Genomic DNA, 17,841 nt, shown 5'->3' on the forward strand with positions numbered 1-17,841 from the left:
AGCGTTTACTAAGTGCCTGCACATTTCACCTTAACCCTGAGGTAGGTTCTGTATCATCTTCATCTTACAGATAAGGAAATGGGCACAGAGAGGTTACGTCATTTGCCAAAGGTCACGTAAGGAATAAGTGGAAGAGCTGGGGTTCAGATAAATGCAGTCTAGCTGTAAGGACCATAGTTATAATCATACCATACTCTATATACTACATCAGTAAGGGATTAAGTTGCTTTCTTGAACAAATCTCCTATTCAATAACATGCATATGGTTCAGCTGGAAAAATTACAGACCAATCACCATCTGGCTAGAACCATTATTATTTCAGAAATAGGCATCCTATGTAACGAGGTGGGGAGAATAGTTATTTATGGATTACTGTAGTAAATATTTGTCAAAACACCAACTATCTCAATAATCATACACTTATTTCATTCATAAGAACTTCCAAAAATAACTCTTCTGTATCAAAAAACTTATAAATGGCACAAGAGAGTTAAATAATGGCCTATGGAGGAAAGGAGAATTCTGCTAGGGGAAACTCTAGTGAAGCATTTTCTCCATTACAATTTTGATCGATATAGTTCACGAAAGAAGCCTCGCTTTGCCGCCTTCTTTTTTTAAATAAATTTATTTATTTAATTTATTTATTTTTGGCTGCGTTGGGTCTTCGTTGCTGTGCGCGGGATTTCTCTAGTTGCAGCGAGCGGGGGCCACTCTTCGTCGAGGTGCACAGGCTTCTCATTGCGGTGGCTTCTCTTGTTGCGGAGCATGGGCTCTAGGCACACGGGCTCAGTAGTTGTGGCTTGCGGGCTCTAGAGCGCAGGCTCAGTAGCTGTGGTGCACGGGCTTAGTTGCTCCGCGGCATGTGGGATCTTCCCAGACCAGGGCTCGAACCCGTGTCCCCTGCATTGGCAGGTGGATTCCTAACCACTGCACCACCAGGGAAGCCCTGCCTTCCTTTTTTTAGTGATTCCTCTGAGAGGGAATGCAAGAAACTAAATCTGAGGGGGAAAACTGCTTTCATAATCTCAAGTGTAAACCACGAATAGGCTTTTCTGATATAAAAGTTAAAGCCTGAAGAGATAAGAAAGGCAAGCATTTATTCCTTTAAACATTTCAATAAATTTGCAAAAATATTCAGCAACTATGCACATATTGTTTGTATACTTAAAATGCAACAATTTTCCTGCTTCGAATATTATTTTCCTGAGTGTTTTAAGGATATTTTGTTCTACTAGACGATTCAAAAGTAAGACTTACACACACACATAATATATGTAACAGGAATTCTCCACATGATTAGCATCGTGGACTCTCCTAACAGTGTCAAACAATGAGAAGCCAAACATGATCACATCCACGTCGTAAGGAGAGCCTGGAGAATCACCTATGTCTTTGTTTTCTGCTCAGTGCTTCTGATAAGTTCAGCAGATGTACAGCCATGACTTGTTTCCAAACATCCAGACCCCCTCACTGGCTCACCACAATTACACAAGTGCTAAGTTCTAAGTATTCAAAGAAAGACTGCAGGTGTCGCTTTACTTCTCTCTGGTCCCTTTACCAAACCCCTACATCACTTATGACATTACTTGCTAATATTCTGCAATCCAAAATGAAAAATGCACGTATACAAGTTTGCTAAATTTCACTTAACCAAATAAATTTAAAAATAGATAAAATACTTAAATTCCTGCAACACAAAACTTGGTTTTCATATTCATTAGAACATTTTAGAATTACTCAAACACAAGAATTGAAAATGTGTGTGCTATTTGGAAGAGAACTACTGAATTTATTCTCCAGAAGAAAAAGCAGACCTGAAGCATCACATTACTGGAACACCTGAAACATGTTGACAAGTTCTTATCTTCTAAACTTCAACGAAAGCTGCTTGCACAAACTATTTAAAGAATATCTGCCCCTATTAAACAAGCCAGATGTATTAAGGAAGTCAGAAGCTGAGTCACTTCATTTCTTTCTGTTGCCTCCAGTTGCTAGAATACTGGCAACTCGCATAAATATGTTTAATGTATCCATGTAGATTCCCAGCATCCTAGGAAAGAAATTATGCCTGTTAAATATGATGTAATTCTCGTAACAATGACAAAAACTATTTCGTAATGTAGGAGAGAAGAAAGCACAACACTGATTATTTGTCCCAGGTATATGAAATGGAAATTTTAAAAAAGACGCCAACTAAGGAAGTCCTAGACTAGAAAACTATCAAGATTTTTCTTTTGGCAGATTAATCTTTTAAGTGTTAAAGGGCAGTTTTAAAAATCATTATATTCTCTGACACTCTACTATGAGTACAGTATCTTGCTTTTAAAAAAAAAGAAATGGGTGATAGACAATGAAATAATCAGAATAAAAACCAAAGAAACACCTTCACAAAAATGTGTCAGACACAAGTCTGGCATTTTAAAATATAACACACTCCCTCAATGCCTCCCCTGATTACCCCCAAAAAACCTGCCACAAATCTGTGAGCATTATAGCAATGTTTAAAAAAATCATTACATTAAGTTTTAAAGAAATAAAAATAAATTACTTTAAAAAATGTGGTAGACACCATGAAACTCAAGGAAATTACTTAAATAAAATAACCTACTTTGGTGGAGAGGCCAAGGAAAGGAAAAAGCATTATTGTACAACACAACATCAGCTACAGTTGAATATCTCCAAAATGGAATTTTCAATTTTTAATAAAAAATTAAAAATTGAAGTGTTTCCAATTTTTAATAAAATAGGCTTTTCTATTAAAAATTTCAATTATGTACACTTTCCAAAAATAACACTTGACTAATACATCTTTTCTTCAGTTTTAAAGTCTGTTAAATATAAATTACACACACGCAAAATTAATTGACCAACAAAAGCACTATAAGGCTAATTAACAAAATAGGTAAAATACTCTGAATCAATTGAATATATACCTAATTATTACACTTAGTTGCAATATAATCAAATGTTCTGTGTATACATAGCTTACTAAGGAAAGAGAACAGACCAAATAATAACAGAAATAAAATAGTAAAATTCAACAAAGTCATTGTTGCAGGTTGAACTCAAAAGATATGTTCAAGTCCTAATCTGTGGTACCTGTGAATGTGACGTTACTTGGGAATAGGGTCTTTGCGATTATAATTAAGATGTGAGTTAAGAAGAGGTAATACTGGAGAAGGGTGAGCCTTAATTCAATATGGCATCATTATAAGAGACAGAGATACAGGGAGAACATCATATGAGGACAGGAGTAAAGATTACAGTGATATATCTACAAGCCAAGGAATGCCAAGGATGGCTGGCCATGACAAGAAGCTAGGAGAGAGGCATGGAGGAGATTCTCCCCTAGGGCCCTCAGAAGGTACCAACCCTGATGATACCTTGATTTCAGACTTCTGGACTCTGGAACTATGAGAGAATAAATTTCTGTTGTTTTAAATCAGCCAGTTTATATAATTTGTTATAGCAGTCCTTGGAAACTAACACAGTCATAAAACAAAACAGGCCAAAGCAACACAAATGTCCTTATGCAACAAAGAAAAGACATTAAAGGCTACTTACGAATTGATGGGATCATATTTTTGAACTCCATACATTGGTACTACTTCTGCACGCTTGATTACTTTCTGTGTATCATACAGAAGAAACATGCTGAAAAGAACTAATCCACCATAAATTGCCACCGAGTACAGCGTGGCGCCAGCCACAGTGGTAGGTGGAAGAAACATAGATCCTGAAATCAAAATGGGGAAAAAAAGTTTTTCTGGGAAAAAGTATTTTTCTGTAACTGGATTTACAATCAGCATCACTTAAAAAAGTTTTCTTCTTTGGCATGTTGCACAGATAAGGAAACATCCGAGTATGTGCTCTAATTTTACATACATTCAGTTCAAAACCCATTATACTCATTCTTGCAATGGGTCACTTGCCCACATTATAGGAAAGTTCCTGCATCAGAGCAATTTTCATGTTCTCCAGACCAACTTTCCCATTTTACATGTATTTGGTAAAACCAATAATAATGGTTTGCCATGATGCCAAACGAGCAAATCCAGTCAAATTAGCATATATGTTTTAACCAACTTTTAAAAATGACACTTACTAAATTCTCTCCATTAGGATACCTGAGTATGTCAGATGATTTTAGGACATCATGAACCAAGAACCAAGCGTCAAAGCACAGTGGCTTACCTAGTGAGGACACAAAGACGACACCCAGGCCCACGCCCAGGGGTGCTCCCATGTTCAAAAACTTCTCACTGGGTGCACACATGGCCACAGTGGAGAGGCCTCCCACAACACCAGCTGTGTACCATGCAGCTCTGAGGAGAAGAGGCCCCCCTAATATCGTCAGAGGAGCCACCACTGCACCCATCACACCTGGAGAAAGAGCAAGCAGGCAGTTAAATATTTACTAAACAACAACCAAAAGGAAAATGCTTCTTCTAACATGCCATCTGAACATATTGTAGCTTATAGTTAAACAATGTGATTACAAAAAGTCTTCTCCTTATTTAGGTGACGCTATCCCCAAAACCCCACAACTAAAACTTGTACCTATCCAAATTCTAAATCACAACTAACACGATTCCTAGTCAATCAGTCAAAACTCACACAAGTAAAAACACTAATCTAGAGTTTTAGTAACTATGTCAAATTCAGTGTAGTTCATTATTTGGATCTGAGTCTACCAATAGTCTTTATAACAATATTCACATTTGGAAGAACTGAGATGAAAGGCTTAAAATAACTGAAGGTCAAATCTACTGTGCTGAAAGAGAACACAGTAAAAGGAAAGACTAAGTATATGATGCTAATCTTAAAGTAGGAACTTCACGGACAGATGCTGCTGTTACCTTGTGTAATAGGGAATGTAATCACAGCTTGGAAAAAGCAATTTTAGTTGTTAGATATTTATAAACATGTCCACCCAAAGTATAGTAACAATAATTTCATTAGCAAAGGTAAATAGAAATCTTTTATTTAAAAAAAAACAGATCTCAGATAAGGCATTCTTTCCGTATTGAGTAGAACAAGCTATACCCTTTTCTTTTTTTTTGGCAGTACCATGTGACTTGTGGGATCTTCGTTCCCCGACCAAGGATTGAACCTGGGTCCCCTGCAGTGGAAGCATAGAGTCCTAACCACTAGACAGCCAGGGAATTCTCAACTATACCCTTTTCTTAAACATTAAATGTGCATAGTTGAACTCATGGAATAAGCACAGAGCTACCTTCACACTGAAATTTTAATACCAGTGTGTCTCTTGAGACTAACATTTCTAGATCAAGTAATAGGGCATATTTTATCACATGATGATGAAAAATTAAAAAATTTTTGGCTCTAGGAAAGACATTGGATAGAAATTCGTCTGTATGACATTTCTATCAGAATTCCTATCAGTTTTGCAACTGACAGCAAAATTTTAAGAAAAACTTTCAAGGAGATTATTGAGATTTTTTCCAGTGATACTGATAGAAATCTTAAATGGCAATAGATGTTTGCTGCTTAAGGACAAATCAATTACAAAACTAATAAGAATAGCTCAACATTATTATTGTGAATGAAAACTGCCCTTCAGGAAATTAGTACATCCACTGGGGAAAACAAGTATGAAGGTTCCTCAAAAAATAAACACAACTATCATATGATCCAGCAATCTCAATTCTGGGTTTATAAGCAAAGGAACTGAAATCAGGATATGAAAACAACCCAAGTGTTTGTCAATGGATGGATGGATAAAGAAGATGCGGTATATATAAACAATGGAATATTATTCAGACTCAAAAAAGAATGAAATGTTGCACTTCTTGACAATACAGATGGATCTTGAGGGCATTATGCTAAGTGAAATAAGTCGGACAGAGAAAGACAAATATCGTATGATCTCACTTATACATGGAATCTAAAAAAGTCAAACAGAGAAACAGAGCATAGTGGTGGTTACTACGGGCTGGGGGGAGACGAAAATGCGGAGATACCTGTCAAGGGGTACAAGCTTCCAGTTATGATTAACAAGTTTGAGGACGTAATGTACATCATGATTACAGCTAATAATACCACATCATAAATGCTGCTAAGAGAGTAGATCTTCAATGTTCTCATCATAAAAAAGATACGGTAAATACGAAATGAAGGTTAATGCTATGGTAGTAATCATTTTGTAATATATAAATGTGTCAAATCAACATGTTGTATGCCTTAAACTTATACAACATCATGTATCAGTTATATCTCAATAAAGCAGGGGGAAAACACAGAAGAGACTAGCTTTCAGCGAGCGTTTCAGTAATTCTTGCACAGTATCACTTAGGCCTGATTGAGACCACAGCTGTGTCCACAAGGTATTAAACATCTGTATGAAAAATGAAAATAGAATGCATTGGGATGTTTATCCTGGGTCAAAACCTGGCTTTGATGTCTCTTTGACTCTGTGAGTGGTTGCCCTTAGGTCATCCACGTTGGATTAAAGGGGTCTGAAACTCCATCATGCCAGTGAATGAAGAATTAGAGAGTTGGACTTTAAGAAATAACATTAGGGGCTTCCCTGGTGGCACAGTGGTTAAGAATCCACCTGCCAGTGCAGGAGACATGGGTTCGAGCCCTAGTCCAGGAATATCCCACATGCTGCGGAGCAACTAAGCCCATGTGCCACAACTGCTGAGCCTGCGCTCTAGAAGCCACAAGCCACAACTACTGAGGCTGCGTGCCACAACTACTGAAGCCCATGTGCCTAGAGCCCATGCTCCGCAACAAGAGAAGCCACTGCAATGAGAAGCCCGCACACCACAACGAAGAGCAGCCCCCACTTATCGCAACTAGAGAAAAGCCTGCGCATAGCAACGAAGGCCCAATGCAGCCAAAAATAAATAAATAAATAGTAAGTTTATGGGAAAAAAAGAAAAGAAAAAAAGAGAAATAACATTGGGGGGTGTCAGTCTTGATTTTGGCACTTCCTGCTGTGTGACTTCACCCAGCCTCAGCTTCCTCATCCATGAACATATGGACAGGCTAATGCCTGCACACACAGCTTCCCAAGATGTTTATGAAGAATAAAGCAAATTCTGAAAACAAATTAAAAAAAGAAAAAAATGGCATTCATACTGCGCAAGAAAGGGTTAACAGAGCAGACCTAAGCCTACCTTTACCGAGACCTGCTTGCAAGGTTAGTCCTTGGCTGGCATCTGAGAATTTGGCACTGGAACCATTCTCTAACCTTAGGGTTAGACTATTTATGCAAAAAATGAGTTATGCTGAATGCCTGCTTTCCTTCTGGGAGTCTGGATTTTGGTAGTTGCTAGGAGGGTCCCTAAATGGTCAGCCCCCAATAAAAACCTTGGGTGCTGAGTCTCTAATGGGCTTCCCTGGGCAGAAACAGTGTACATGTTACTGCACATTTCGCATTCTTGCCGTGTGCCCTCAAAGGGGGGAGACAGCACTGAAAGCCTGTGTGTGGATTTCTCCACACTCTAGACTTTGCCTGTATCTTTCTCCCTTTCTGATCCTGTTGTGTATCCTTTCACTGTAATAAACCTTAGCTCTGAGTATAACTATATGCTGAGTCCTGTGACTCCATCTAACAAATTGCTGAATGAATGGGTGGCCTTGGGGACTGCCCTCCAACACACATAAAACACCCAGAACTGGGCTTCCCTGGTGGCGCAGTGGTTGAGAGTCCACCTGCTGATGCAGGGGACACGGGTTTGTGCCCCGGTCTGGGAAGATCCCACATGCCGCGGAGCGGCTAGGCCCGTGAGCCATGGCCGCTAAGCCTGCGCGTCCGGAGCCTGTGCTCCGCAACGGGAGAGGCAACAGTGAGAGGCCTGCGTACCACACACAAAAAAAAACAACCAAAAAAAACCCCCCAAAAACCACCCAGAACTTAAGTAATTTATATGTTACAGTAATATCAGATAAGAAGAGGTTTTCTAAGCAACACAGGTAGAAAGGCTTACTTATTCTAGCTTGAATTAAAACTACATAGCTACTTTAATTCAACAAGTGGATCTACTATTTATCAGAGATAAAATGACACTGAACCTGTTTATTCAAGGAAACAGTGTCTAAAATGGGAAACAGGTGTAGAACTCTATTTACTGGCTAAGACGTTGAATAATCCTTGAATATTTATATGGCACTAAGAGATATTAAATTTTATAGCAAATGCACACACTACGTTTTAAGTAATTTTTTTCTTAAAAGCATGTTACTGGTATTAGAAGAAAATATTGGGACCATCGCCCTCCCAACCACAAAAGTTCTGTCTTGTAAAGGTCCATGGAAAATATCTATGGTTGAATTACCTAAGACCTAATGGAAGAGAGGCTTGAAAACCAAGGCTGGGAAGTCATGCTCTCTCACATTCACCAAAACAAAGCCAGCACATGAAGAATACAAATGATGTATTTCACACTGGAAATTCATCATACTGGGTACCCCAAAACTAATTTCCATTTATTAACCCACGTTAAAAACATTTCAGTCTGTCTCCCTGGAATTTTCATGGAAATGCTTATAAAATTTCTCTTGGCTTGTGGTAAAGATCATGCATCTAGAGCATTTTTGTTTCTGCATCTGGTGTTCTTTACTCAACCCAGAGGCACAATACCCTGGGATACTTGCAAGGGAAAATACTTTATGTAAACTTTAAAATATTTGTCTTTCCATAATTAAGGAAAATATTACATATACCTAAAGGAATATTAATACTGTTCCGCAATACCAGGGTTGGACAGCCTCTGTCCTGCCCACAGTAACTTTGTGCCAAAAACTATCTACTGACCCAGCTAACCGCATCACACACGGAAGTGAATTTCCAAAGATCTTTTTGACTGCTTTCTTCTTCCCAATGCTCCACTGCAAAAACCTCTGCTCCTATTCTTTCACACATCTTACGTCCTCCTTCTCTGGTAGAGACCCCCAGTTTCTTATTTTTCTAAAGATATACAACAAGAACAATTCTCAAGTGATGTGTATCAGATCTGAAATCCTCCTGGTATTAGACAAAATACATAAAAGGAAATCTCTGCATATACTAGACTGTCACCAGAGGCAAGTGTAATACTGGGGCTGTCCATGGTCTTAGTATCAGAATCATTAACTTTCCAGAGTGGAGATCTGGCAATAATACTACCAGGAATAAGTGCAGAAAACCGTAAGTATTTAGCAGACATGAGGCTTAATTAAATTGTGTACATATCATTTATGACTGTGAAGAGCCATCAAAAAAGGCAGTATTTAAGATTGTTTAACAACAATTGTAAAACAGAACATACCAGAATGTAGTAACCAAGCAAGATGCTTTGGGCCTGGGCTCTGGTCATATGATATCGACTGGACCAGCATTCCAGCTCCAATCATGGCTGCAAAGGTTGCGCCAATTGTCTGAAAGACATGTATTACTAAGAAAAATTGATCCTTATACAACAACAAAGTAGAAACTCACAGGTTCCAAGTCCAGTTAGTCCCTCCAATAAACCATGTTTAAAAAGATGAAGGATAATAAACAGAATCCTATATTTTTCTAGCACATTAAAAGGCCTTGTGCTTATTTCAGTTTGGTCAAATTAGCAAGAGCACCCCCTACTATCATACATAAAGTTTTCCAGACAACTTTAAGTGAATGAGTAGAGCTCTGGAAGATAACATCATCTTTAAAAAATTTTATTCTTGTTAGACAAAGGTATAACAAAACCCCTTTAAAAATCCCAGAATAATTATTTTTAATTATATTTATTTTGGTATAGCACAAGTAACATTAAAAAAGTTAGTCATGATACACCAATTAGAATATATATATATATATATATATATATATCTCACATTGTCTCAAACTCTATATTTGCTAAATGAAAACCTGAAAAAAAGCAGCACATGGAAAAGATGAGAAATAAGATTCTACATTTCTATCCTCCCAATTTTCTGGCTGAATTGGCCCTCATCTCCTTTCTTTGTCTATCTTCGATTATCCATTGTTATACATTTAAATATTCCTTGTGCATAACAAGGAAGAAATGTTTGTAATGAAAGATGATAATCAATCTTCAGGAAATTTAAAGCAGAAATTGCAAACTTGCAGCCCTTGGGCAAGATCAGGCAGCAGATGTTTTGTTTGGCCAACTATTCAAAAAACAATTGAGCGAGAACGCATTTAGTTGGAAGGCTTTCTCTAGATGCCAAAATCCCACGTGACATACCAGGCCTGCCTCACTCATCTGCATTATGTCTAACCCATGGGCATCTGAACGGTCAGCCTCTGAGGTAAAGTACAGGTAAACATAACAGCTGTTTTTGCTGAGAATGCGAAAGCCTTCACTCAAAACACAGAAAAGCACGCTGGGTTCTACTTCACCACCTTCCAATGGAGAAACAATTACTAAAAGCTACTTCATCTATCTCTATGCAAAGCATTTTCAGGATATTTAACACAATTATATATTTTTCTTTTAAAGTCCTTCATCATCCAGGTTCATTTTTTGCCTTTTACCTTCCCATACTCTACACTCCAGGTACACTGAACTGGTAGGCTGCGAACATGCCCCAGTTTCACACCTCTTTAATTTTGTTTATTGTGCCTAAAAATACCTCCTTCCTATCTGGTTGACATATTCAAGGATTACCTCTTTGCCTGAAAAGTTTTTCTGGTAGTTACCCTGGCTGTAATAAGCAGTGTCAGATGTCTCTACTCTGTTCCAAAAGCACTTGGTACAAACTTTGACATTATCTGTGTGTATGTCTGTCACCTCCCAAAGGCTTCTTCCTCTCTGTAGCACCTGTCTGGCTTTCTAAACTATTTTACTTAAGCAGCCCTAAAGGCAGGTGAGACTGATCTTATGCCCACAAGCACCTGAGAATATGGCCCAAGCACAAAACCTCCTTGAAGTCTTATTTTAGGGGCTAAACTCTTTTGTATATTTTAATCTTTCATGTTTGCTTTATTACAAAAGCATTGCTTTAAACTGTTTACCTCTGATTAAAACTGACATACCTGATGAGAATGCAACAAGTTGATTCTGTGCCTTCAATAACCTCTAGGCTAGGAGATTCATGACACCCATCTGAGAAGCAAGACCCTAATACTGAAGTGTCTAAATGGCTACACAACTGAAATGGTTCTCCTTTTGGAAAGTACAGAATAGTGGAAACATTACAGATTTGGAAGTCATAGGGATCTGGGTTGCCCATGGGAAGAATCAGTGGGAATTTGCTGTGGGAAGTGTGTGTTATATAAACTTTCCCATCTCCCATTCCCTTCCAGTCTCACACTCGATGCTCTAGTTTGCATTACCATCATTTTAGACCTTGAAAAGGCACAGCTGGTACACTTGCTTCCCGTCTCTTCCACATTAGTTCTTAAAGCTCAAATACAAATCATACTTTTGCTGTCCTAGTATCTGCAATGGCCTCTAACCGCTTAGGTGCTCTCCTCAGCTCGGCAATCAAACACACCCTTTCTAATTGTGTCTTCTTCACACTCCAGACCTCAAACACTTAAACTTCACTTGAATGGGATTATAAAGTCACTTGTAATGACTACCTCCTCTCCTTTGCCCAAGCTGTTTTTTTTTTCACAAAACTCGACTACCCTGTCCTCTCCTACTAAAATAAAAAAATGCTAGTAAAACAACAAATGCTCAAGAAACTCTCACTGAATATAAAACCTTATATAGGGTCAAGAAAAGTTCAGAATAGTGCCAGCACTATTCTACTCCTAGTAGTATAGAGTGCTTGGGTTTTTGTGACAGCTATTCTCCACTGACCTCCAAGATGGATTTTTTTTTTAACATCTTTATTGGAGTATAATTGCTTTACAATGGTGTATTAGTTGCTGCTGTATAACAAAGTGAATCAGCTATATGTATACATATATCCCCATAACTCTTCCCTCTTGCGTCTCCGTCCCACCCTCCCTATCCCACCCCTCTAGGTGGTCACAAAGCACCGAGCTGATCTGATCTCCCTGTGCTATGCGGCTCCTTCCCACTAGCTATCTATTTTACGTTTGGTAGTGTATATATGTCCATGCCACTCTCTCACTTCGTCCCAGCTTACCCTTCCCCCTCCCCGTCCATTCTCTGCGTCTGCGTCTTTATTCCTGTCCTGCCCCTAAGTTCTTCAGAACCGTTTTTTTTCTTTTAGATTCCATATGTGTTAGCATACGGTATTTGTTTTTCTCTTTCTGACTTACTTCACTCTGTCTGACAGACTCTAGGTCCATCCACCTCACTACAAATAACTCAATTTCATTTCTTTTTATGGCTAATATTCCACTGTATATATGTGCCACATAAGATGGATTTTCATCGGCTTTATTTTTTAGTAAATTACTACAAAATAGAGCTGTTTGATATCTGCTGCTAGATAAGTAGAATGTTCCTGTAAGTTTAGGTTCCAACATCTTTGCTGCTACTAAAATACATATTCAACAAGGAATAATAGCTGACTTGCCTAAGAAGGTATTTCCTACTTTGTTCAGCTGCACTAATAATTCATATATTACTTGAACAAAGATCTGTTTAATATAGTAAGGTATTCTTTCCATTTAATCCCCTCCTCCGATAGTTTTCATTTAATCTTTTGCTATTTAGTGGGAAAGGAAAACAAAAACAAGCTAACTTACCACCCAAGAGCCTCTCATCATGAAGTTCATGAGGGCAGGAGTTCTATTCACTGCCAGGGCAGACAAAGCTGTTATGCCGATACTTCCTGCTAAGTACATATAGGTGGTATGAATTCTATCCTTCACATACTGAGGCCAAATTCTGTAAGAAACACAACACAGTTAATTTATAGAATTATGAATGTGAATTTTGGTTGAATCATTTACTAGGTGGGAGATCTTGAGAAATATCACTTTATTGCTCTAAATCTTATTCCAGTATCATGGAAATAATGATGCATGTTGGAGTTACCATAAAAAATTAAGTAATATAAAACATATAAGCCCTTGGCACATATACAAAACAACACATTTGCTTCTTGCTTAAACATATATAACCTTGGTAAAAGATTTTTATTTATTGTTTGAATAAATATATGCCAAGGAAATGAGAGATTCTATTTTTTTTCATGTATATTTCCACATAGTTGGAACACTGGACACAAAATACTCCAAAAGTGGTGAAAGATAAGGATGAGAAGAAAACTGGAAACTTTAAGGCACGAATTGTTTGAGAACAATTTACTTACACGGCTTTTTCAAGAGCTCCAATCTCATTAGACATTCCCAAGCCATAGTAGCACAAAGCTCCAAGACCAACAGCAGCCCCTCCAGCAATAAACCATCTTCCCATCTGATCAACTGCAGAACACAGGAGGAAATGCAAGTTAATACTGCTGTCTTGACTAAAATGATTAGACTTAATTAATCTTTAAGTTCACTCTAACAAAATTTGCGGAGGTGGTGTATCTGTAGATGTAGGGGTACTTCTGTGATATGTTATTTTATTCATAAGAGATGTGTGTTCTCGTGACATTCTTAGAAAATAAAGATGAGAAAAACATGTTAACATCACATGTTATATTTAATATTGTGTCTAAAGTGCTATTAACAAAGATGATGCTTTACATGGAGTCAAGAAAAAAATGAACCAAAGAAAAATGTAATTAGTGTTTATGCAGCAGGATCAAGGGAGAGGGTGCTCTTGTTTTTTTAGAGTACCGAGAGGAAATAATTTATCAACTCTTAACTGGACGGAGGTATTCACAAAGAGCATCTTGCTCCCTTTAGTCAAAGTTTGTTCCCTAAGAATGTTACTACACTGTTGCTATGATTCATATAATTTGGTTTCTAGGGCCAACTGACCGACAGAAATGCCCTGAGGGATGCCAACTAGGGCTCTCTCCCATTTTAAAATACAGATGGTCTCCAACTTAAGATTTTTAAAAAACGATATGCATTCAAGTAGAAACTGTACTTTGAATTTTTAATTTTGATCTTTTCCTGGGCTACTGTCATGCAGTACGATACTCCCTTGTGATGCTGGGCAGCGGCACCCAGTCAGCCAGTTGCTCATGAGGGTAAACAGCCGATACACTTATAACCATTCTGTACTCACCCAACAATTCTATTTTTCACTTTCAGGATTCAATAAATCACAGGAAGGATTCAACACTTAATTATAAAATAGGCTTGGTGTTAGATAATTTTGCCCAACTGTAGGTTAATGTTAAGTATTCTGAACACGCTTAAGGTAGGCTAGGCTAAGCTATGATATTTGGTAAGTTAGGTATATTAAATATATTTTGAACTTCAGGACATCTTCAACTTATGATGGGTTTATCAGGACATAACTCCATTTTAAGTCAGGGAAGATGGGTATTGACCTTTTGCAAGGCTGTGAAGGAGCAGTAGTGTTCTTTGATTTTGGGTAGATTACCAATCTAGATTCTGAACTTGCAAAGCTGAAATCCAAACTGTGAACCAAACTGATGTCATTAGGGTATTGCTTCCTGAGAGGCCCTAAATGGGCAGCCAATCAAGATGACCCCTCTTGAACAACTAGCTTTTTATTAACATCTATGTTTTGGTGATTTACTCTTGACCTGAAACATATACAAATATTATGTTTGAAGTAAGATTCTACGTGGCTTCAAATGAACTTCAATAACAGATTATAACTTTCAGATCATGGCACATTACCTAATAATCCTTTAAAAAAAATGGTGAAAGTAAAATTTTTTTCTGGAAGAAACGTGACTGGGGACCACTGAGCTCAGTGTGAAGTACCAACCTTTTCAGGGTCATCAGATACCTGAGGATGACTGCCCTTCTTCTCACAAAATGCACATATGTACAAGTTTGCATATACTTTAAGGAGGCTGTTCATGGACCTTTTTTTAAAACACGAGTTTACTAAAGGCTGGCACCTACTTTTAAATATTTTTTCCAGTGATGGCTCCAAAGCTGCCTCCTTGAGTTCTTGGCTAGTTTTCCCACGACGAATTCCAAGTCTTGTCTTGGTGGCATATTCCTGATACACATGGAAACAAAGACACACACCACCCACACCAAAAGAATGTTAACAACAAAATAAAACAGAGAATCTCATCACCCTAGAAAACTCTGTATAATGTATGTAAATCATACATACTTCACTATGAAAGTATGTTAGCCAATCTAAAAAGTTAAATGTAGACCCTACTTGTGCTCTATCTTCGAAGTGATTCACTAATTCATTACAACCTAACTTCTTAGTTCAGGTTTCAGAACTGTTTATTTCATAAACTACAAATTTTATTTATATCTCTAGAATTATCATATTTTAAACACTAACTTTTAAAAGATACGCATTCAGTAAATATTAGCTGCATTTTTTCATCTGGGAAATGGGCTCAATCCTTCCTTTAACACAAAGCCAAAGGGATGGATGACTACTACCTCTATTTTAGCTCTTTTTCAACAGTGGAACACTTAATTTAAGAGAAAAAAGTTGCCTCTTCTAGCTTCTGTATATTTCCTTATCTACCTCACATTTCAAAATTTATACTCCTAATTTGAATGCTAGAGCAGAAACCTACTACAAAAGGAAATGGGTTTCTCTCTAACTTGACAGATTTTGTTTTACCATTCTCTAAACAAGAGCTGAAATGACATGTTTAGTAACTTATTAATAAGTTATTGGCCAAATCGTAATATTCTTAAGCTTTTGAAAATAGGCTCCACGATCTCTCTGTTGAACCATACAGCTCTCAATCCTTCACAAATTACTCTAAATTCTCTGAATGAGAAATTCCAAGAGCTGTAAGTAAAGGAGAAGTTACAGGAGTTCTTTTTCATATATGATAAAGATGGAACAGAACACTAATAGGGAGAAAGAGCTGATTTGGTACATTTTCACCGCTGTTTCAGTAAATCACTAATGGTAGAATAGGGAGCTTCACAATCTGTCAAAAAAATGGTCCCAGGAGCATACAGAGAGACAGACAATATAAAAATATTCAGATTATCTTTACCCTGCTGGGTGGTAAGAGCCACTGATTTTTCGTGATGGAATTCTTCACAACAGGGGAGGCCTTGGTGAGAGCTGGGTGGAAAACCCTGGAAGGTAGTGTCCGGAGACACACAAGTCTTGCGGCCAGCATGGTGGTGCACCAGGTTTACCAAGCAGATCTGAAACGCTAGTTAGAGACAGAGACAAAAAAATCACCCATTAACCAACCCACCGGCTCTAAGAAAGAACCAATCATCTCTTAGGAGAAAAGGTGAAATAAAGTGACCTTTTAAAATGATAATGATGAATACTCTGCTCGTCCCTTGTTAGTTCAAGATATCCATCCCACAGAACTGGTTTGGGATGGACCACCAAAATGGGTTTAAATCCCAATCGGAACAATAACAAGAGGAATGACTTTTATGTGTCCAATACAGAGTGGATTTAATATCAAGAGAATTAAGGGGTGTGTGATGGATTTTATACATGTGGTTTTGTCTGAAGATTTATACCAGCATTCAGTGGGAAAATTTAAAAAAGGGCTAAGAATAACTTCTGAGCAGAGGAAAAATGTCATCCAAGAAGTGATTAACTCTTCAAGGTCATACTACATTGCAAGGTTATACAACATCGGTGGAAACCAAGCATGCGAAGTATTACTTCCCTTCAAAATATGATGTAAAAATATTCAAGGTATTGAAACCACCTGGGATGTACCTTAAAAATGTAGATTCCTAGGTCTAACTTCGGTCCTAATGATTTAACCCCTTGGAATAAGACACAGTAATATGTATTTTAACTAGCACCCCAAAAGCTAAGAATCTTTGCTTTTAAATACCTATCTGAATGTACTTCCAACTCTGCCACGGGATCTGCGAGGGGTGTGCAAAACTGACACCTATTCTTTGGAAAAATACCGAATCATTCTAGCACTTTCGTGGCATTACATCATCTCAGCCTAAAGATGCTGTGCCTCTCATACCTCAACACATCTACTGAGGAGCACCAGCTCAGAGAGGCCTCCAGAGTGGGAATTCTACTTCTATCACAGGCTAGAAGTGGCCTCGTGCGAATGTTTGATCCCTGAGACTCAGGTGCCTTAACTACAAAATAGATACTATTACCGACCCCGTACGCTTTCGTGTGCATCGATGAGCTCGGATCACAAGACTCGGATGAGAGCCCGGCAGCAAAAACTCTAGCCTCCCAAAGTCAACGCACTCCACAGCACACCAGCCGCAGGCACCCCCTTATCTACCACAGCGGCGCCTGGGCGGCCCGGCCGCGGGGATGATTCAGCACCTCGCTGCCCAGGGAGAAGCAGGCAGAGACAGCGGGCCCCTGCCCGCCTGCCCCAGGCCCCGAAGTCGCCGTCCCCTCCACCCGGTCACCTGCAGGACGGCCCTGACACGCCGCCAGCCCGTGACGCAGCCCGCAGCGCCGCCGCCTGCAGTCCTCCCCACACACACGCAGCGGCCCAACGGGGCCGGTTGTCAGTAGTACGGTGGATCGCGGTGCCTCACGGCCCGGGGGAGCCTTACCTCAGTCCCTGGTCAACTCAAGCGCGCAGCTCCCCTTCCGGGCCGGCGAAACGCAACGACCACCACCTCTCGCGCCCTCTGCCCACCTCTTACTGATTGTGAGCGCAGTCTCTTTAGCTCGCTGCGTGACGCAACATCCGGAGAAGTCGCAAACACTACGGACAGCCAATCATGAGCGGAGGCCTAACGGAAGGGCGGGTAGTAGGAAGGAGGGGTTCCTAGTTGTAGGGGCGGGGCCAGTGGAGGATTGTTGGGAGCCTTGCAGTCAACGTCCATCGCGGGTGTGGGCAGAGAAGGCATTTCAGCCATTTTAGCTCTGGGTAGCGGAGCTCACCTTCGTTTTTCTCTCAACAGTTTCACTTGC

The 17,841-nt window shown here is 39.1% G+C and overlaps 1 protein-coding gene across 1 annotated transcript; it reads right to left on the bottom strand.

Annotated features, from left to right (window-relative positions):
- Nucleotides 1-1,081: 1,081 nt before the first annotated feature.
- Nucleotides 1,082-17,637, bottom strand: GHITM (growth hormone inducible transmembrane protein). The gene is made up of 9 exons (XM_067710341.1): nt 17,478-17,637; nt 15,959-16,123; nt 14,877-14,976; nt 13,193-13,304; nt 12,624-12,765; nt 9,280-9,388; nt 4,196-4,384; nt 3,566-3,737; nt 1,082-2,051 (listed from the first exon to the last, which is right to left on the bottom strand). The coding sequence occupies exons 2-9, from the start codon at nt 16,085-16,087 to the stop codon at nt 1,967-1,969; spliced, it is 1,038 nt and encodes a 345-aa protein (XP_067566442.1). The 5' UTR covers nt 16,088-16,123; nt 17,478-17,637; the 3' UTR covers nt 1,082-1,966.
- Between the last annotated feature and the right edge of the window lie 204 nt (nt 17,638-17,841).

The sequence above is a fragment of the Pseudorca crassidens genome, chromosome 16 (genome assembly GCF_039906515.1).
Source record: "Pseudorca crassidens isolate mPseCra1 chromosome 16, mPseCra1.hap1, whole genome shotgun sequence".
Lineage (NCBI taxonomy): Eukaryota > Metazoa > Chordata > Mammalia > Artiodactyla > Delphinidae > Pseudorca > Pseudorca crassidens.

Coding starts and splice junctions, on each gene's coding strand:
- GHITM (XM_067710341.1), bottom strand. CDS start 16,087: ATGCTGGCCGCAAGACTTGTGTGTCTCCGGACACTACCTTCCAGGGTT. Junction 4,385..9,279: donor TGCTTGGTTACTACATTCTG/GTATGTTCTGTT, acceptor CTCTTTCTCCAG/GTGTGATGGGTGCAGTGGTG. Junction 2,052..3,565: donor AAATATGATCCCATCAATTC/GTAAGTAGCCTT, acceptor TTTCTTTCCTAG/GATGCTGGGAATCTACATGG.